Source organism: Hyperoodon ampullatus (genome assembly GCF_949752795.1).
Source record: "Hyperoodon ampullatus genome assembly, chromosome: 3".
NCBI classification, from domain to species: domain Eukaryota; kingdom Metazoa; phylum Chordata; class Mammalia; order Artiodactyla; family Ziphiidae; genus Hyperoodon; species Hyperoodon ampullatus.
In genome coordinates this window covers 82,601,826-82,623,977 of record NC_136916.1, presented here as the reverse complement: position 1 = coordinate 82,623,977, position 22,152 = coordinate 82,601,826, and the positions used below count along the sequence as shown (strand labels likewise).

Here is a 22,152-nt window from a genome sequence, read left to right as displayed (position 1 = left end):
GTTCTCCATAGTGGCTATATCAATTTACATTCCCACCAACAGTGCAAGAGGATTCCCTTTTCTCCACACCTTCTCCAGCATTTGTTTGTAGATTTTCTGATGAAGCCCATTCTAACTGGTGTGAGGTGATACCTCATTGTAGTTTTGATTTGCATTTCTCTAAGAATTAGTGATGTTGAGCAGCTCTTCATGTGCTTCTTGGCCATCTGTATGTCTTCTTTGGAGAAATGCCTATTTAGGTCTTCTGCCCATTTTTTGATTGGCCACCCTCTACTTTAAATGAGAGCTGCCGACGACAACAGCAAGCTCTCTCTGGGGTCATTTCACTGCAAGAGCAGGACTAACAGCTCAGCTGAAGAACCCAGGAGAGAGGCCACTGAGGTCACTCCGCTACAGTAACTGCAAGGTCTATTCAGCCACCGTGGCAGATGTGAAGACAATTGCCATATAAAAGCAGTCCCATCCAAAAACACAAGAATTCCAAATTCAGAGACTGTGGGTCACTGAAGTTCTTACCATGCGAAGCTGCATCTGTTCCCAACACATTCCACTCCGCTGGCAGCTTCAGGTGCCTGAACGCCAGGGAAACCTTCTCATCAAGGGAATTCACGTCCGTGGACGGGGGTCCTGACCGATCCAGGAAACGGGTGAAGTTCAGAGCCTGCTGATTTCCAGCACTTGTTGCCAGGAACTGGGCTGCATCGTAGGCCTCATCCTGGATGAACCTGAAGTCTTCTTCCGCCACCACAAACACAGGCAGGCCCTCTTTGGAAGCACAGAGCAGCACCTTCACCGTCTCACAGCAGTCATGACCTAAGGAAACACACGCAGCAAGGAAAACAGGATTAGAGCCCTCCTCCTGAAAGGAGGACACTGGGGTGGGGCGGGGTGTGCTTCTCGGCTCTTCCTGCGTGACATATAAGCTCCCCTTCCTAAAACAAACCTCTCCTTCCTCCAAGCTCTAACAGCAATCTTCCAGACTTCTTAAAACTCCATTTCCAACTCATTTTTACAATTGCTATTTGCAAATATGAATTGGTTCCCCTACCAAGCAGCAAATAACTTTGTATTCCAGCTGCCACCATGCCGGCAGCATAGTGTTTGGTACTAACAGTCTCTGAAAATCTCAATATACACTGAACTACAGCGGTTCAATTTGAACAAATTAAAGAATGAAAGCTGAAGGACCTTGCAAGGCCTAGCGTACAATGGGAAGTCAAACCCCTCCCGAACTGCGCTGGATCTGAAAACCCAACAGGGAAAAAGTCACTCATACAGGTTACATGGCAGGAATTGTACAGATACCCCAGAACCTGCCTCACATTCACCACGATACAATTGAGCAAATGAGGAAGCACTTAGAAAAGTACAAAACGACTTGATTTTATTTTACTATTATGAAGCAATTCAAGGCCTAGAAAGTAACTTTTGCTCTGAGATACACGTTCTTTCCTGTAACGTAAAGAGAACTTCAATCAAATCACCTAGGTCACCCAGGGATGACACAAAGCTGTGGCTAGAAACCTGGTTGAGGAGAAGCAAGCATGCCAGAGACTGCAGTGCCCACTGTCCAGAGGGGCAGAGATCTCACGAGCTGCGACACTGGCAGCAAGCTACGTGCCACCTCAAAGAGCTCTGCTCAAGTAAGATCAGGAAGGTTTAACAGCAGTGTTTCCCGTGGGGAGGCCTTCCTGGAGAATCAGACTTTCTCTGGGTTTTCAGCCTCACAGAACTAAGTATTTCCAAGATATAGAATATTCATCAAAACACGTTTTTCCTCAACTTTCAGGCACTGATCTCAACTAGCTGGAACTATGCTCCTAACATCATCATTTCTTTCATAAGTATCTTTCTGATGAGAAAAAAGAAAAGGAAATGAAGTTGATGCTTCTGTTTGAGTTGCTCCCCCTGGTGCGCTGCCTGATCAACTGCAGGCACCTGAGGCCTGGGCTCCCCTGAGCCCACCGGCACCCACTGACCGCTTCCCAGCAGAGGGGTGAGGACAAGGGTCCCTGAATCTGGCTCTCCAGACCACAGGCACAGCCAACCGAGGCTTCACACTTCACAGAACAGAGTAAGCTTTCTGCTGTCTTTGAAAGAGAAAACAATTATTTTTTTCCACGTGAACAGTGAGAGTAATAATAGATTTTCCACATATACTTTTTCCCCAGGGGCCTCCTTAAGCCTTATTTTGTGACAAAAGAAATTTCTCCCTGCTGTGTAATTTGAGGATGGTAACAAGTATCAATACTTACTAACCAAGAACCTACCACATACCAGGCACCTGACATGTCATTTTCTCTACACAACAAATTTATGAGGTGTGTACTGTCCTCACATTACAGATGAGAAAACTGAGACTTCAAGAAGTAATTTGCCCAAGTTTACACATGTGAAGAAGCAGAATCCATCATTCAAATTCAAGTCTGATGCCAAAGGTCATGGCCTATTATATCAGGATGCGAAAGTTTTGTAACACATTGCTTATAGATAAAGAGGGAGGGGTGACAGCTACATCCCTACCTGCGAGGAGCCCAACACTTGGAATGACAGGCCAGTGTGACTACTAAGCAAGAGGAATGGGTTCATGAACCACCGAGATCAGTCTCCACACAAACACATAACTCCACCAAGGTGCTCCCACTGCATTCCCAGTGGAATTCCTTCCATGAAGTCTGTGGGAAAGTGAAGCATCCTCTGGCATGCATGCGTGCACACATGTGCATGGCGGTGTGTATACACCCATGTTTGTATTTCAATTCAATAAATATGTTGAATTTATACATCTACTATGTGAAATGAAATTAGAAAAAAGAATCTTAACCTTTCTTTGAAGGGCAGCCAGCCTAATTACATAAGACAACAACATCAGGATAATCAAATCAACTGATTCAGGTAATAAAGGTTTGGGTGTTTTTCTGGCAGAAAGTAGTTCTTCTAAACTGTTCTGTAACATTTAACGACTAAAATCTGGGGAATTCCCTGGCGGCCCAGTGGTTAGGACTCGGTGCTTTCACTGCTGGGGTCCAGGTTCAATCCTTGGTCGGGGAACTAAGATCCCGTGAGCTGTTCGGTGCAGCCAAAAGTAACATGTGGACATCCACCAAGCCTAGCACACTGTAACTAGAAGCTAATCACAGTGAATCTGAGCTCTCCAGAGGTTTACAGTCTATGAGGTGGCAATCAACCAAGCTGAAGATCACTGCAAAATTGGGTGGGTTCTAAAGAAACACATACCATGCGACTCGCCAGAGAGGACCAGTGCATTTCACAGGTGAGCAAAAGGAAGGTGGTAGTCAAGAAGGACCTTTTCGATAGGCATCCTGCTCCCAACTCTCCAACCACAGCGGTTCTTCACTGCAACCCTCAGAACTCAGATGCATAGTCCTATCCTATCCCTCCCTCCCTCTCTATCTATCACTTCTCTAATAATATCTATCTATCTATCTATCTATCTATCTATCTATCTATCACTTCTCTAATAATTTCTCTGTGCCAGGCACCATCCTCAGTGATTTCCTAATAACAGTTCATTTAATTATCATAACAACCCTAGCAGTAGGTACTATTATTATCCCCATTTGCCAGATGAGGAAATCAAGTCACAAAAATGTTAAGTAATTTGTCCAAGGTTATAAAGCTCCTAAGTGGCAGAATTAGAATCTGAACCCAAGTTTCCTTGCTCTCCTGTCTGCCCCTACACCCAAGATTCATGGAGACAAGAAGGCTTAAACGGGAAATAAAGGTACCATGGAAAAACTAACAGGAAAGGAAGGAAAACACTATGCTCAAATCTTGACTATAAGACTCCTATGTTGCATGACCTCAGATCATCTCTGCTTCTCCAGGCCTCAATTTCTTCACGTACAGAATAAGGGCAGCCTCTGCAGGCTCTATGGTTTCCCCAGCTGTACAAACCCGTGGGTTTTACCAGGCAGGTGGGGAGAGACAAAAACTTAGGAAGAGATTCCAGGAACAAGAAACAGTTTCAAAAACATAAAAATGGAAGCCGAGAGTTAAGTTCAAGGGATAGAATAATTTCTGCAAGAGACAGTTTCAGGAAGATATTAACTAGGCTACATCTAGATGTTTCCTGTGAGGAGAGACCTGGGTTCAAACCTATTTTGTTATTTCCTAAGCTATGTGGCCTGAGGTAAATGACAACTTCTCTAACACTTTAAAATCTGGAGAGTAACCTAATCTCATAAGTCAAGAGCTATAATTTAGAAGACTCCTCTCAAATTCTGTAATACTATCACCCAAAATAACATATACAGGCTCATTTCACTTCCAATCAAACTAGACAGACAGACACAGCAATACATATTTCAGTCAGGATATTACTGTTGACCCTTTAACGAGATAGGTTTGAACTGCCTGGGTCCACTTATATGTGAATTTTTTTCTTCAATACTACATATATGTACTACTATATTTATGATCCATGGTTGGCTGAATCTCCGGATGCAGAACTATGGATACAGAGCGCCAACTAAGTGACTTGAGCATCTGCAGATTTGGGTATCCATGGGGGTCTTGGAACCAATCCCCTTGCAGATACTGACAGATGACTGTACTTTTAAGAATGTTGTGGTTCTCATTCATGAATCTCACCAGTAATTATAGCATTTCCCATTTATTCAGGATTAAGCTCATTTTTAAATTCCTGACAGTCCTTTGAGGTAGATACGAATAAATGTCAATAAAAACTAAACTTACAGGTTTCACAATTCAATGATGAGAATGTGAATAATGTGGGATCCAAACTGAATTCTACCTTCAAAACTTAAACACACTCTGTCTTAGAAGAGATATTAAACTAACCTACAATAATGACATCCACTGCCCCACCCATCCAGTTATTCTTTCTTACTCGTCTCCTTCCCCAAGCCTGTGCAGAGGTGTCTGAGACACCTGAGAGCTTGAGCCAGAAAGCGAGTCACACCGTCGCTAAAAGTCAACATCATCACTGCTCTGTAAAATCACCTCCTGTATATACACAGGGTCCAGGCCATAATCCAGATCTTTAACTTCATCTCACACTCTCGTGCACAGGCGTGCGCGTGCACGCGCGCATGCGCGCGCGCGCACACACACACACAGAGCCAAAAGCCATGGTGAAGCAATACCACCTTAACTCAAAACTGGAAAGTGCAGACGTAATACATCTGCACAGAAATCTATCTGAAATTGCTAAAATGACTTTACTTGGCTAGGACGGGGTGGGGAAAACAAAGAGGGAGAAATAGAAGGTGGTTTAGGGGTATGTATGTCTGTGCACATGTACGCACGCTGTGTGTGCATATGTGCTTAGCAGCATAAGCACGCATAATTCTTTCTGCTGCTTTAACAGAATCTCTTAGAAGGTGGATGGGTGGATGGGCAAACTATCATCTGCTCTATTTATGTAGAACTAAAACAAAACCATGTATTAGAGAAGGTAGAATGTCAGCAAAGGCCATGAAATAGATATCTAGGAGAAGCCATCCAATTGTTAGCTCAATATTTTCCCTTTAGACATGAACTCACAATCTGAAGGAGAAACTATGAATCATCCTAAGTAAAATGTGCCATAAATCTGGAATTTGTTTGGTATGATTATAGGCTTCTTTTTCCAAAGAAAAACTGAGGGTTAAAAAAGGAGTGAAGAACTGAGGGTTTCCTGGCTCAGTCTTTATTAAACTTTCAGTAAATTGGAAGAATTACTACTGAGCTCGAGCAAAGTGCCTCCCCTACCGTCTGGAAAACCACCTCGCAAGGCTGGCAGGGCTACTGTCTCACATTCACGTTTTCTATTAGGCTCAAATGGTTCATAAGATTAGTTTTTAATCCCTATGACCTTTCAGATAAAGCACCTAGAAAAAAAAAATCAACGTTTTTCAAAAACAAAGGTTATGTAATTTGGACCCATTAATAAAACTGAAGTCACTGCATCTGTACACATAAAATCTCTTACTACCATAAATTAGCTCTAAAGACACAACTGTTTTCAGGGGCCATTAGTCTTATGACTGCTTTTTACACACAAAATACAAGGTATTAACGATGTCTACATCTTCAGGGCAAAAACATGGGGATGGGAAACTATATCCAATTCGACATAATAACCACAATTAACTTCTTTTTACATGAAGACAGAAGCTGCAGCATAAAGAAGAGTAACAAGGTTTTCAGCTGGTTCCATGGTGTTTTTCCTTCCACTCAATTTCCTGGTAACAAAAAAAGAAAATAAAAATCACAAGTCCTTTTAAAAGGGGAAGTTCTGAAAATTTTACTGAGCTTCTTCTAAGGGAAATACCCCCAGAGAATTGAGACAGGGGAAGAAGAGAGATGAACTGTTAAGGAACACGGCCTAAACCTCAATTCCATTTTTTAAAATTGACTTCTGAATATATGCTACAATCAGGTCCGAGTCGATTACAACAGAAGTATGAAGTAAATTTTGGGGTGGGAGAGATGGAACCCTTACTGAGTGAATTGTAAGAGGTACTGAAGTATGCTGACAACTAGCTGTAGAGTCAGAAGATATCAGGTTTAAGTCTCACCTCCACTGCAAACAGGCTGGGTCAACCTGAAAAAGTCACTTGAAGTCTATTTGCTTGCACACAAAAATGGGAACATCACCAACCTTCCAGGTTATTTAAAAAAAAAAAAAATCAGAGATGGCTGTACACAAAGCAGACACCTGGCATAAACAGGCATCTAAACCTGGTACTTATTATCAGTATTAGCTATTAAAATCCTCCTATTCAGGTGACTCAAGGAAAAGAGATGCCTATTACTCTATCAAGAGCTTCTGCATAAGCCCAACACAGCAAATGCTGCCCCTGCCACTGTAGAACTGAAAAAACAAAGGGTAGGAGGAAGAATGTCAAATAAACAACACACAACCAGGAGCATCTAGTTGGGAAACAAAAATTTAACTGCTGATGGTCCTCTTAAAAGCATCTAATCCAAACCTTTTTTAAGCTCACACATCAGGAGGTGTGTGCTCCTGAGGTTGGAGAGCTTTTCCGCAGGCTCCTTATCACTATATGAAGCACCCATACCCATGGAAACGAAACAGTGCTACAGATAAACAAAACTGCTGAAGCATGACGCAAGAATTACTTCATTTCCTATTAGGCTAAAAGTGGCACACATCCCATTTAGGCCTTCTCTTTTGAGAATGAAACAATTGGGACTTTGTTTCACCAGCTATCCAAAAAGGAACCCTGAAAGTGCTTGCTGGGCCAACCAAGCCCAGGCCCACTCAGTCATTTCCTACCAGAAGGCTGCATTTGTAGTCAAAGGTAGAAAATATAAAAATCATATCTTTTACTACTTCATTTTGGCATCAAAAGTATTTTAAAATTTGGTGTCTTTTTCTTCCCTTTGAAGTGGCTATACAGGGTTGAAGGAAATTTTCAGTCTTCAGACCCACACTCTAACAGGAATAGGATTATGTGCAGAAGTATGTACCTACTGCTAGTTTTCGGTGGTCTAATGGTAGATGTGCAAATTTGGGATAGGTATCAAAGATCTCTGTATGTATAGGAGTATTTACGCAGAGGGGGGAAAAGAAGGCAGGCACAGGAATCATGTATTGATACATCTGTGGGGAGAAAGGGGCTAATTAACACTAAAAATTTGACGTGCTATAATCCAGCTTATTACTCTAAGGCAGTGCTTTTCAACCTTTTATTCATTGTCATCCCCCAAGGAGACTTTTTAAACATTTCTCTCTATTTGCCACACCCATCCTATGAAACTTTAATACCACAGACATACCATATATTTGTATATGTGTATCTGTGCTCTATATATAAAGAGTTAAGTTTTTTTAACCCCCCTAAGAACCAATTCTCACCCCCTTGGGGGGATACAGGCCCCAGTGTAATGTGTGTGCTCCATTCTAGTGCTGTGTTCATAGTTCCAAGTATCCACACAGGCATTAATTACAACAGGACAGTAGACAGCAGATACACTTCCCTTCAACTAGTCCTCAGTTTGTTTTTCCAGGATAGCCACTATATATACTGACTAGCACTGGGACAGTAATTTAAGCCTTTTAAAATATAAAATCATGTCTGTCTAGAGACAGCCTTGTAGTAGGAGTATTTTAGGATAGTATTTTAGGATAACTGACTACTTTGGCAGAGAGAGAGGGCACCAGGATTCTCTGATTGTGCCAGTTAAAAGCCTAGAACTTCTTTTCAAATGTGTTATTCAATTTGACAACCTCTGGACATCCGCTGCTAGAAACAGAGTCTTGGTTCACAAGAACTGAGAGACACACGACTGCAGGACTACTTGTTGAGACCTGGGCTGTAAGCACTGTTTTTTTTTTTTCTTTTTTTTTTTTTGCGGTACGCAGGCCTCTCACTGTTGTGGCCTCTCCCGTTGTGGAGCACAGGCTCCTGACGCGCAGGCTCAGTGGCCATGGCTCATGGGCCCAGCCGCTCCGCGGCATGTGGGATCTTCCCGGACCAGGGCACGAACCCGTGTCCCCTGCATCGGCAGGCGTACTCTCAACCACTTGCGCCACCAGAGAAGCCCAAGCACTGGTTTTTAATTAAGCCACAAAAGACTTATGATCATGGTAAATGTACTTTTTTCTTTCTCTTTAATTACAAATCTACTTTATATAGTACCTTCCCTTTGATTAAGTGAGAAAGAATAGAAAGATATGAAAGAACGGAGTCAAATTCTGCGTCAGTGAATGTTTGCAGTTTTCCTGTCAAACAAGAACCCTTGCTGTGAAGTCTAAAAGTAAGTAACAGACATGCTGAAAAAAAAAAAGATTTCATTTTATGATAGATTCTGCACCAAAGCCTTTCACAAAAGTAGTATGAGCATCCACTAAACATCCTGTCTCATTTTCCATTCTGCAATTACTGTCTGCTTGGTCTAAATTCACATTTAGGTAATAAAAATGAATCCATGACAGTACGTCATATCCCCCAAGAATTACCTTCCAAGGATACTCAGATTTCTTTATATTACTTACCAGTCCTATAGTCTTTTAAAGAAAACATCTTGGCTTCATCCCTCAAAGAAAACCACTGTTTTGTTAAAATGGGATTTGGGGTTGGATTTGTTTTATATGAAGAGAAAGAATGGAGATATTTTATTTTCATTTATTGCAAACGTAACACCTTTTGTCTGTAGAGATATATTTTCATCTCAGGATGTATTTCACAGCAAATTATATTCTTAAACCAGCCAATTCATAGGTATTTTGAATGTGGTATTTTATTATAATGCTTGTTTGTCTTTGTTTAGTGTTCATTAGCACAAAGATAGTTTATTTTCAAAAGAGAGGACATTATTTCCTAAGTCTTCAATATATTTTTATTATAAATTACTATATTCAATATGTTAAAAATAACATGTGCACTTTTAAAACATTCAAACAATTTAAAGGCAGATAAAGCCTCCAAAGGCTCCAACTAACTGTCCCCTAAGATGCTACTACTCTTAACATAATTTCATTTTTAAAGAAGGAGGATTGTATCACGTCTACAGCCTTTCTGTAGTGTTAAGGCAAGAGAAGATCACTTTAAAAAGACTTTACAAGTTCTTTATAACTAAACATACATACACAATTCATTGTAAGCTTCTCATCAGAAAACAAGCAAAAGAGTGAGAAAATATGAAAAAAGGAAAAAAAATGGACTGTAATCTCAGTATCTGAAGTCAAAGAGGTTTTTTTCCAGGAGGCTATCAAGAAATGTCTCATCTCCCTACCCCCCAAATCATAAAAGGTTACAGACTAACATCAAGGAGTAGCTGTCTGTGAAGGTCAATCAATCATCTGGTTTTAGTGAAAACTAAAATAGTACAAAACACTGACAGTGAAACACGCAGAGAACTCAAAGAAAAATCAGAGCCAGCAATCTGGATGAAACATGACATTAAAAGCAAGATCAAGACACAAAGCTCTTTTTCTTCCCATTGTCAGCAAAATGGCTAGGACCTGAGGAGCTAGCCCCACACAGGAGCAGAAAGGGCGCAGGTACATCCCTCCCGCAGCTGCTGCAAACAGACCATGCACGTTTACCCAGTAACTGGGATGCACAAAGCAATACAGACTTTCCACGAAGAATCTTGACTAATCTGACACTGCCCTCCACAGACAGGAAATATGAGGCTATCAATATGGCTAACTGATGCACAGAAATCATCAGAGGTAGCTCTGGAAAGAGAACAAAGACCCCTGACCCAAGCCAAGAATTCAACTCAAGAAGCCAGTCTCCTCTTGCAGTTTTCAAAAGAAAGGATGTGTGTGTGTGTACACATGCACACACGTATGCACAACCTTTCTAGAAGGGTGCTTCTGAGAACCAGGATGAGTTTCAACACGGTAGAAACTCAGTCCCATCAAGTGGTAGGAATTCACAGAAAAAGCCTTCTTAGCATATACCGGTGAACATAACAGACACAAATCCTTGCCCTCAGGAAGGTGACACTGCAGTAGAGGCAAGTAGAAAATAAATAATATATATAATGTGTCTGAAGTTGATAAGTGCAGTGGAGAAAAGTAAAGCAGGGAAGGGGAACAGGGAGCGTGGAGAGGAGGCAGTTGTATATTTTTATAAGGTGGACAGTAAAGGCCTTACTGAGAAGGTGATATCTGAGTAAAGACCTCAAGGAAAGTACAGAACAAGTCAAAGAAATCTCCCAAAGCAGATTTAAGGCAGTTTAATTCTAGACGAAACTATTAACTCCATGATATAAACAAGCAATTCAAAACTAACTTAACCCCCGAAAGTCTCCCTATCCCTCCACAACAATTACTGGGCCAATCTGGACAGCAGCTGAAGAAGACAAGTGAACAGAAAAATGACACGTGTGACGACCAGAGCAGCAAGATGCACTCAGGAATCTCCTTTGTTTCAACAGTTAACAGAGGTTCTACTTCACCAAGGAGGGAGGCTCACTGGGACCCGTGCACATATCGAAGTCTCACATGCTGCCTTACTCTTTGTTCAGCCTACTGTACAAGAGGGCCTTTCAGGGACTCTAATCCTTTGTCACCTCTGTTGTGATGAGGGGCCTCAGGCAGCAGGCTGACTGAATTCAGGTGGGTAGCAGAACATTCAGGCCAATTGGGGGCAAGGGGACAAGTTGTAAGAATATGGTAAATAAAACGTAAGGTAGATAGATAGTGGGAAGCAGCCGCATAGCACAGGGAGGTCAGCTCGGTGCTTTGTGACCGCCTGGAGGGGTGGGATAGGGAGGGTAGGAGGGAGGGAGACGCAAGAGGGAAAGGATGTGGGAACAGATGTATATATATGACTGATTCACTTTGTTATAAAGCAGAAACTAATAAAAAAAAAAGACAGTTTGGGAAGTAGTAGGTCAAAAAAAAGAAAACACCTGCTGGAGTAAAGGGGAGAGGGAATAGTCATAGCAATAGACAGTGTGATATGTATAAATAGTGATAAAGCAAAAATGGTAAAGTGATAAATTGGCAAATCTAGGTGAAAAGTACATGCAAATTTGTGGTCCTATTCTTTCAATATGTACTTAGGTTTGAAAAATTACAAAATAAAAAATTGGAAGAAAGAAAAGAATATGGTAAATAGCTAAGATCATAATTTGAGGGGAGGAGAGCTGATTAGTGAAAAATTAGGAGAAACCAGGTACTGTGATTCCAGGCCCCAAGGAAATGGGTCAGGAAGGATTACTAAGGATTCAGATCAAATTAGGGGGAAAGAGCAGAATACAATGCCCATTCTGGTTGGCTGGAGTCAACAGGTCTAGGGCACTCAGAGTCAGTCAGTACCAAAGGACACCCAGAGACGGGTGGGGCTGGAAAAGAGGGGGGCCTGAAACAGACTGAAGAAGTGTTAGACCAAAGGCAAGAGAAGAAATGGGAACTAAAGTTCCAAAACAGTAGGCTGGGGACAGTATACAAGGATGTGGTACAAACCTAGAGCTCTTGGCTGTCATATAATACCGTGGGTCTGTGAACCCGAGGAGAGTAACTGCTTGCAGTCCACACTTATTTAAGTACCTCGTCACTGAAGGTATACGAGCCACCAGGCACATCCCTCTCCATCAGGAGGCTGGACTCTGTTGGTACCTGTGACTGAGGACGGCAGTGAGGGCACAGGGCTATGTCCTTGTAATAGCCGGCCTTCCTCGAACATTCTCCTTATGTCTACTTGCACGCTTTCTCGCTCTCTCTATATATATACGCACACACAAACATATACACATACACACACACACACAAACTTAAACTGCTAAAACATTTCTAAATCAGGAAAAGAATAAGTCTATAAAAATTACCTCCATTCCCTTCCTAATAAGAGCCCAGTCAGGGACTGACTGATTCTACCTAGCTGAGGGTCTGTTTCTCACAATCACCTACACATAAGAAATGTTTAGCAGTGGTGACACTGGATGGCACCTGCTGGAGCAGACGTCAAGTTCCAGATCAGTCTCTCTGACGTGATATACTTCACAGGAAACAAGACTAGAGCTTTAAGTTACAAAGAAGGATACTTAATACTCTTTAGGGAAAAAATCAGTATCTATCCTGAACTCCTAGCTAAATTTCCTATCCCTAAAAGTTTGGGGGGAATATACACAGAAATTGCCAAGAATCTTTAAATCCTGTATTTTCAAAATCACTTTTGTCGAGTAGGAGGATAAATACAGCTTTCAACTGTCATAATCTCAGTTCTTGAATGTGGTTTAACTTCCAGGATCTGGTAGGCATCAGACATGAAGATAATGTATGGAAAATAGCACAGCAGCAACCAAAAACTGACAATCTGATCTAACACCAGCAAGACCAGATACTGAAAGTGCTTGATAAAATAATATTTTTTTATACCATCTATTTCAACAAAGCGGAATCAGAGTTACATAAAATCACTGGTTACAGGAAATGTTTCAATAAGAACTAAATCCATTTTATTCTCTAAAGGCAAATGGTTCAACTGTCAACTGTCAACATTTTTAGGGGTTCCCCCTAAATGTGCCCTCTGTTGTATTCTGATGAAAATTAACCAATTATTAACTTTGAAGCAAGGTCAATTAAAGAAAGAAGAAGCTTATTTCCAAACATGAATCAATACACCTTCAGATACCTGGGGTCGGTCAAAAGACAGTCAAACTTATCAGCCGCTTCTGGTGGAAATAGCAATGACTTAATGACTTTATAAAGAATTTTTAGAAGTAAACATTTTCCTTTTAATTCTGTTAAATGGATAAATGCAATAATGATTAAGTATTCATTTCACCATGAACTATAATCTGTTAATTTGGGGAAGCTTTGGCTTTTACGGAAGATTTTTAGTCTTTCCCTCATGGACACTGAGGAATGTGTTACTAATTGTATTTTACCTTTGCTTTTGCCACAATGATATTCAGAATAAAATATGCTGTCACACCATAGTAACCACATGAACTTTTAACTTTCAAATGTGTTTTAGTTTTCTTCCACATTCCAATAAATATTTTTGCTGATCTTTAATTACTGTCTTTCAATTTATGACACCATTTTATTTCAATTATTTCTAGTTAGGCTCGGATTTTTGTGCAACAAGCAAGAAATAAAATACTTTAAAGTGTATTTAAAACAAAGATCTAACAATAGTTCTATCACCCTGATTACTCTATACCAGAACACAGAATAAATAAAGGCTAGTAAAGATTCCACTCAAATACTTACCAGGAGCAATGGTCTCCAGCGTATCAGAACTGACCTTCCGAGTACTTGTACAGTGATGGAGGGTGGAACCCGAAAATACCATGTAAAACACTACATCATCCTCAACTTTGTCCTCTTCAGCGAGCAGTACAGTAACAACACAATCGCCCTAGGAAAAGGGAAGAGAGAGCAAGTTTGCATTAGTAAGTTTCCTCTTGAGAGCTTATCTTTAGAAAACATCAAATTTAAGGGGAAATCAAATGTTATCATCTAAACTGCCCATTCTAGTGAGTTTATACAAATATAAACACTGATTGAGCCCCTATGTGCCAGGAAGTATTCTAGGCATTGAGAATACAAAACAATCTGAAAGTAAGATCTCTGTCCTCTTTAAGCTTACATTTTATTGGAGATGGTTAGACAAATAAGTAAACCAACAAGATAATGGTACATTCACTTGGGAAAAAAAAATTTTAAAGAATGTAAAATAGCTCCCTAAAAAAGCTCTGTAAAAATTCCAGGAAAATCTAAAAATAAGGCAGAGAGGATGGAGGAAGTATATTAAACAGTTACATCCTTATACTCAGAATGCCCCTTAACCTCTGTGTTCCATTTGCAGCAATAACTCTCTAAACTCTACATCCCACAGAATCACTGCCAAGTCCACCCATTCTCCATCAAACATGGAGAGCCTCTAACAGAGCTGGCCTGGAAGTGGTAGAGTGCAAAGAGCTTGGGCTCCAGACAAATCTGGGTTTAAATTCCATCTACAAAGACTTTACTTAAATCCTCTAAGTCTCAGGTTCCTTGACTATATAAATGGAGATAATACCTTTTCTTCTTACAGCTAATATGTGAGGATTCTTGAAGCACATTCACCACTCAGCCTAGGATAATATTCTTAATCTATGAGGATGGGAGGGGCGCTTTTCCAACAATTTGTGTTTCCTGACCATCTGGAATCGCTACTCTTCTTTATCCACCCCTCCCTTAAGCCCACAGAATCAGACATAAATCTTGTGCCAGTAACTCTGCCCGTGACTCTGCAACTATTTAGAAGTTAAGACATCTTCGTCCTTTATTTGCAAATATTCTTCTAGCAATTTTTATACATTTTTTAATTGAGGTCACTGGCTAAATTAAATTTATTCTATGAAATACATTCCTAATTACCATTCTCCCAATCATAAACATTATATAATTCATGTGGTAACCATAAACAAAAGATTTTAAAGCACTGAGGTTTAGTACTGTGTAAACCTTAATGATGCATGGAAAATCCAATTTAGAGAAAGTCAGGCCATTTTAACATTAAATAGGGGAGAGGGCTTCCCTGGTGGCACAGTGGTTGGGAGTCTGCCTGCCAATGCAGGGGACATGGGTTCGGGCCCTGGTCTGGGAAGATCCCACATGCCGTGGAGCAGCTGGGCCCGTGAGCCACAACTACTGAGCCTGCGTGTCTGGAGCCTGTGCTCTGCGACAGGAGGGGCCGCGACAGTGAGAGGCCCGCGCGCCGCGATGAAGAGTGGCCCCCGCTTGCCGCAACTAGAGAAAGCCCTCGCACAGAAACGAAGACCCAACACAGCAAAAATAAATTAATTAATTAATAAACTCCTACCCCCAACATCTTAAAAAAATAATAATAATAAAAAAAAAAAATAGGGGAGAGAATTCCCATTACTTAAAACATTTTTTTCCTTTCCACTTTAGCAGTAATAAAGCCTATTAGAGAACCATGGCCCCCTGTGGCCACAACTTAATGGCCAGCAGCAGAAAGGAGCAGCAGGTAGTGTTTCACTAAATAATGAAAACCAAAAATCATGAAGTCAAACTTGGGATCAAGTCTAGTAACAGAAATGCTCCAGCAGGTTGATTCTGAAGACCAAATTCAAAGTATTTCCTATAGCCCTGAGTGTCTCTTTCTTATTTTTCCCCAGTACTCTGTGTAGTGCCCTGTACACGGCAGGGGTTCCAATCTGTTGTAAGAAATCAGAATGAACTACAAATAAGCTGTAACTTACTAGGGCTGCTGAACTGGAAAGCTCCAAAGCATCCTAACACAGGAAGAGCACAGTTGGTACAACAGAATTATCACTGACTTCAGACACTATTTAGAATTATACTTTTGGACTTGTATATAAGTCCCTATCTTGGGGACTGTATTAATAGTACTGAAATCACCTTTATGTACTTATTAATAAGTAAAAATATATATATTATATCCACTTAGATTTCTAACCTGGAAATCTAAGAATAGATCTTCCTTTTCTAGATCAAGGATTCTCTCTCTACATTAGACCTACCATCTTGCTGAGAGACTCTCCATGCCCCAAGATATTAGTTGTGTCTGGGGCCTTCCTTTAACTGGGGACAGTAACTTGATTTGGGGAAAAAAATGAAATCGGGAAGAGAAGAGCATCTGAGGGATGGGAGAGAGTGACTTCCAGTGTGGGGCAAACAAGGCCTTGGAAACAGGGAAGATGTTAGGTGGAGATTAGAGGAATGAGATAGGGAGTTTTGTGGGAGGAATGTTAGAAGAAGGGATAGCACTGATCTCTTAGATAGCAAGACAGTGTCAGTCATGAGGCTCCTGAAGGTGGGCAGTCAGCAGCAAGATAACTGCAGTGGCATGCTGGAGCTGGCCTGTACAGGTTTGTGAGAGCGCATCATATTTTCAGGATTTCTGCAAGCCAGGTGTTAAACACGGCCATTATTAAAAAGTAAATGAGGGCTTCCCTGGTGGCGCAGTGGTTGAGAGTCTGCCTGCTGATGCAGGGGACACGGGTTCATGCCCCGGTCCAGGAAAATTCCACATGCGGCGGAGCGGCTGGGCCCGTGAGCCATGGCCGCTGAACCTGCGCGTCCGGAGCCTGTGCTCCGCAACGGGAGAGGCCACAACAATGAGAGGCCCGCGTACCGGAAAAAAAAAAAAAAAAAGTAAATTATATAAGCTTACAATTAAATAAATTAAAAAGAGATGTAACAAATACTCAAAACATCACATTTTAATTTTTTGCCACATCTTACTATTATCTACGCTCTTGAGGTTTACATCTGTTGTATCTGTTATAATGGTGTGCTACTTGCACATCTTTTCCCAATACACCTCTTGCCAATTCTGTGTTCAGTGATGTGGCATTGATATCTTGAAGTCACCGATTATGGGTATATTTACACCACTGAAATTGGCAAATGCTACAAATCAGGGTTTGGTTTGGTTTTATCTTTTTAACCATCACATCATTGAGAACAGGTCAGTAGAAGGGAAAAGGGGGAAAGTAAGAGAATTTCCTTAGGGAGGCCCAATCAAGAGAGGTCACTGCTTACACGGAGTAAGAGTGGAGGAGTAAGAGAAAACCCTAGGCAAGTACAAAGCATCTCAGGTATAGACAACAATGCTGCCATAGTTCTGTTCCCAAGAGTTCAACAGAATCACCACCTTAATTTGTTTTCTAACTTTCAGACTTGGCTTATAACTTGTTACCATACCACAGTAGTTAAGAAGATGGTCTCTGCCTGAATCACAGTATGGCACATCACTTTGCAGCTGTTTAACCTGGGGTATACTAAATTCTCTGCCATAAGAGAGCAACAATCACACTTACCTCATAAGGTTATTTTAAGAATTAAATGACTGATAAAAGCAAAGCACCTACAGCAGTGCATTGGCACACAATAAATGTTCAATAAATGATAGTTATAAGGTACTGTACAGCATGATGACTACAGTTAACTAGTTAACAATATTGTATTGTTCATGTGAAAGTTGCTAAGAGAATAAATCTTAAATGCTCTCATCACAAGAAAAAATCTGTTAACTATATGTGATGGATGTTAACTAAACTTACTGTGGTAATCATTTTGCAATATACACATATATCAAATCATTATGTTGTATACCTCAAACTCATACAATGTTATATGTTAATTATATCTCAATAAAAAAAAATAAATGATAGCTATTATTAGTTACCAGAATGTAAGCCCCATGAGAACACGTTTTACTCACTGAGATATTCCCTTTGTCTAGAATAATAAGCAGCAGGTGCTCAAAACACATATTTGAAAAGAAAAAAAAGGAGACCCCAAAACTTTAATAGTAGTTATTCCTAGGTAGTAATTGAGGCCAATTTTAATTTACTTTGTGCTTTGGTTTTCCAATTTTTAAAAATAAAGATGGATTATTTTAAAAAGAAAAAACTTACTTTTAAAAATAATCTGCTCACTTATAAATTACAAAGGGAAAGATAGAAACCTGGCACATACCACATGAATCAAGTGATCAAAAAAGTTAACAACACAAATAATGAAACGAACTAACATCACATGTCTTCTGATCCCACCCACTGAGGACACAGCATCACTTAGTGTTCCTAATAAAAATGCATAAGCTCAACCTAGTCAGAAGAAAACATCAGACAAACCCAAATTGAGAGGCCTTCTATAAAAATTAAAAACAAACACACACAAAAAAACTGGCCTGTACTCTTCCAGAATGTCCCTAATGAAAAACAAAGAAAGACTGAAGTACTATTCCAGATTAAGGAGACTGAAAAGACTTTCCAACTAAATGCGATACATGATCCTGGGCTGGATCCTGAAGAATAAAAACAAATTGCTATTAAGGACATTAACGGGACAAGTGTCCAGATTTGAATGAGGTTTACACATTTAACACTGTACCAATGTTAAAATTTTCCTGGTTTTGGTAACTGTGCTGTGGTTATGTAAGAGAATATCCTTGTTCTTAAGAAATACACAATGAAGTATTTGGGGTAAAGGAGCATGTCTACAAGTTACTCTCAAATGATTCAGGGTAAAAAATGAGAGATAATGATTAAGCAAATGAGGTAGAATGTTAACAGTTGGTGAATCTGGGTTTAGGGTATATGGGATTTCTAACTTTTCTGTAAATTTGAAATTATCTTAAAATAAGAAGTTTCCAAGAAAAAAATTTTCAAATAATTTATATGATCAGATATTCAAAGTTAAATGGTGCAAAATTAAGTTACATTTCTGAAGCTAATTTTTATATCTTGCAGACATAAATATTTAGTACATATATTCTTGCAGGATCCCAGAACGATGAAGTTATAACAATAACTAGCTTTTATTCAAGAATCTTAAAGGAGGTTTACAGGTCTTCCCAAATCAATTTCCCAGTTTGCCAAAATGACAAGATTTATACCCAATAATCATAAGGGGAAAGTGAAATAAAGAAAGTAAGTAATACTAAGTAAATACTGAGCATTACTCCAAAGTATTATCTTTCCATGAGGTGGTAAATATTATAGTACCAAAAGAATAACTCCAAAGTGAGTCCTTGTATAATTCAGATACTATATGCATCCATGCAATTAGCTTCATTCTCGCCTTTAAATACAAGAGTACAGGCAACTGACATACCATTTTGCATAATCATTTCCTAAAGCAACCAAAGATTGACAGTCAGCTATAGCTTTTCCACTGTCTGAAATGCAAAGTCTATCCTCTGGAAACGCAGGGCAGCTAGTTTTTAATTTCATTCAAGCCTCACACCACAGAGGGACACCCAGTAGCAATGAGCATACCTAATGCTCAGATCTTGGTCACTGATAGCGTTCTCCATTAAAAGGAACCAAGGCTGCTCAAAGAAATGGCTGTTTCCAGGTCTACGTCAGGGTATGTACAAGATGAGACTGGAACGTCTTGTTTTGACAGAAAATAAGGGAAACGACAGAAAATAAGGGGACAAAACATCTTGTTTTGACAGAAAAAAAAAAAAAGGATGGGGACATGCTGCCATGCTGGGGATTGACGTAGCTTCCTCTGGCCAAATCTGGGACCAATTTTAGACCAAACTGTCAATTAAGAACAGTAATGAATTATAAACAATAAAAAAAAGGAAGTCATGAATCTATATTAACAATAGATAGAAAGAGGAAAAGCGAGAACTCTTATGTATGGTGCAATGATGAAGCCTGACAGTCAAAGTGGGAAAAGTGCTGAAGTAGTAAAACTATCATTTTGCAATCATAATGGTAGAAATTGATTCCAACAAAAATTTTCAATGAATGCTCAACTTAGGGGGATATTCTGATGAGTAACAAGATACGTACACTGTCTTAAACGTGTCTCCCCCCAGACTTCTAACAAGTTACAAGGGAGAAAAAAAGCAGTAATTATTCAGGGAATAAATCTACCAAAACCTTGACCAGATAATCAAAATAAACATCCTCAGTAGAGATAAATGAATACTGTGTGCCTCCAGATGTGATACCCTGAGGAGGACATAAAATTACCTATGCATTACCTGACCAGGAACACAAAACTTCAATCTAACCACCAGGAAGCACGAGACAAATAAAAAATGAGAAACGTTCTATTAAAAAGGAGAGGGGTACTGTGTTCTTCAAAATGGTCAAGGCCATAAGAGATAAAGAGAGGCTGTGGACATATCCCATATTAAAGAAGGCTAAAAGAGGCATGACAACTAAAAATAGTAATTAACCCTACTGTGATTTATAAGAGAGAAGCTCCAGTCTTAGAAAATTCAGACTGAAGCACTTCAGGGATAAACGGCCAGGATACATGCACCTTACTGACAGATAGTAAAGGAAACACTGTGGATGTACATAGGTTTTTAGCTCGAGAGTGCAAATGATAAATCAAATGCGGTAAAATGTTAACAGGTATAATCCTGAGTAACTAATATCTGGGTATTCTTTGTACTGTTTTTTTACCACTTTTTATAAATTTGAAATTATTTCCACACATAAAGTTTTAAGAAGATAAGGGAAAAAAGTGTTTAATTCAAAAGGCTTTAAAGGACTTAAGGACTGGGGATATGTTATGCTCTATCAACACAGATGTGGACAAAGCTCTATACCAACAGCAAACTTTGCTTATAAAGTTCCGTTGGCGCTCCACCCCAAGCTGGGAAGCATGGAGCCTGTCCTCACCCCTGTACAACTGTCTCTTACCCAACAACAGAGGAAAAATAACTAATACAAGGCAACAACCATTTTAATCACAAATTAGTATTCTATAAACAATAAACACGACAGGAGATTGGTGACAGGAGAAAGGGACACAGGCTCACTACAACCATTTTCTGCAGGTCGGAGGCAGAACCAGCTGCTTTGCTAACACTGCAGGGTGAGTATCTTTACCCCTGCTTTGGAGATGAGAAAACTGTAACCCAGAAGATTTTTAATGTCTTGTCTAAGAACAAAGCTAGAAAGGGCTAAAGCTGGGATTCAAACCCAAGTAGGATTCCAAAGTCTGTATTCTTTCCACAATTCTGACACTAAGGTTAAGCGCAGGAGACAGAGTTAAGTGGCAAATGTGCAAAGAGGCGATTATCAGTAGAAGAAACACATGTTCAATAGCCAGCAAGTGACAGACACCAAAAGGTCTATAGGTAGAACAGAAGTACTGTATTCTTCAAAATGGTCCAGCCCATAAAAGAGAAGGAGAGGCTGTGGACACGTCCCGTATTAGGTAGGAAGAAGGAAGAGGGTGCTGAAAACAAGGGAGACAGAAGTATCCGGAGGTGCTGAAGGAGAGAGCAGGCAGGAGACACACTTACATTTGGGGTAAACTCAAACCTAGGCACACTGGCTGCTTGGACCCAAGGATGTGTGACAGAGCCAGAGTGTGTTTAAGTGTACACTCAGCCCACTACATCGTACATACTTCTCATCACCATCTGAAGCTTATGGAAAGCAAGAACTGTGTCTTTTGGGGCACTTCACACAATGCCTATGTAGCAACAGGAAGCTTTTCAATAACTATATGAATGAACAAAGGTAGCAGAGATCAGTTTACGTAGCATATTAATGGCAAGCCAAAAGATTCATACTTGGAGGGCTTCCCTGGTGGCGCAGTGGTTGAGAGTCTGCCTGCCGATGCAGGGGACACGGGTTCGTGCCCCGGTCCGGGAGGATCCCACATGCCGCGGAGCGGCTGGGCCCGTGAGCCATGGCCGCTGAGCCTGCGCGTCCAGAGCCTGTGCTCCGCAACGGGAGAGCCCACAACAGTGAGAGGCCCGCGTACCGCAAAAAAAAAAAAAAAAAAAAAAAGGATTCATACTTGAACCTGTGTGTAGGCAAGAAAAAAAAACACAGCCTTGTGTGGTATGTACTGGGAGAAAATTGGAGGTCAAGGAGTGGAGGGTGACGTGCTAAAAGCAGCAAATGTTCTAGAAAGGTTTATCTCACAGCAGTATCCTAAGAAGGAAAAAGAGAATAGAGGCAAGGAAACCATCTTACATATCTTACATTACCATATTACAAAAACATAGTGTGAGGAAGCAAAAGGGGCTTAAACTGCTATAGTACCAAGATGATCTAAAAAGAAATAAATGTGAGAAAGGCATGTGGTTGAAAATAATTTGATGAAATATGATAACTGATGATGGGAGCTGAACAAAGATAGGAAGAGAGTAAACATTAAGCAACATTAACAGAAAAGGGAGTATCTCTCTAAGGAAAAAAGGGAGGGGTATGGGAATGATTTGTGAG

General features: G+C 40.3%; 1 protein-coding gene across 1 annotated transcript in view; it reads right to left on the bottom strand.

Moving 5' to 3' along the window:
• Window positions 1-22,152, bottom strand: part of LOC307049320 (A-kinase anchor protein 13-like) — a gene marked incomplete at its 5' end in the record, with an annotated part of 268,607 nt that overhangs the window by 212,716 nt on the left and 33,739 nt on the right. Inside the window, 2 exons of the mRNA XM_079698797.1 lie at window positions 517-813; window positions 13,670-13,817. Coding sequence (XP_079554923.1) covers window positions 517-813; window positions 13,670-13,817 — 445 coding nt within the window. The remainder of the gene's footprint in view (window positions 1-516; window positions 814-13,669; window positions 13,818-22,152) is intronic.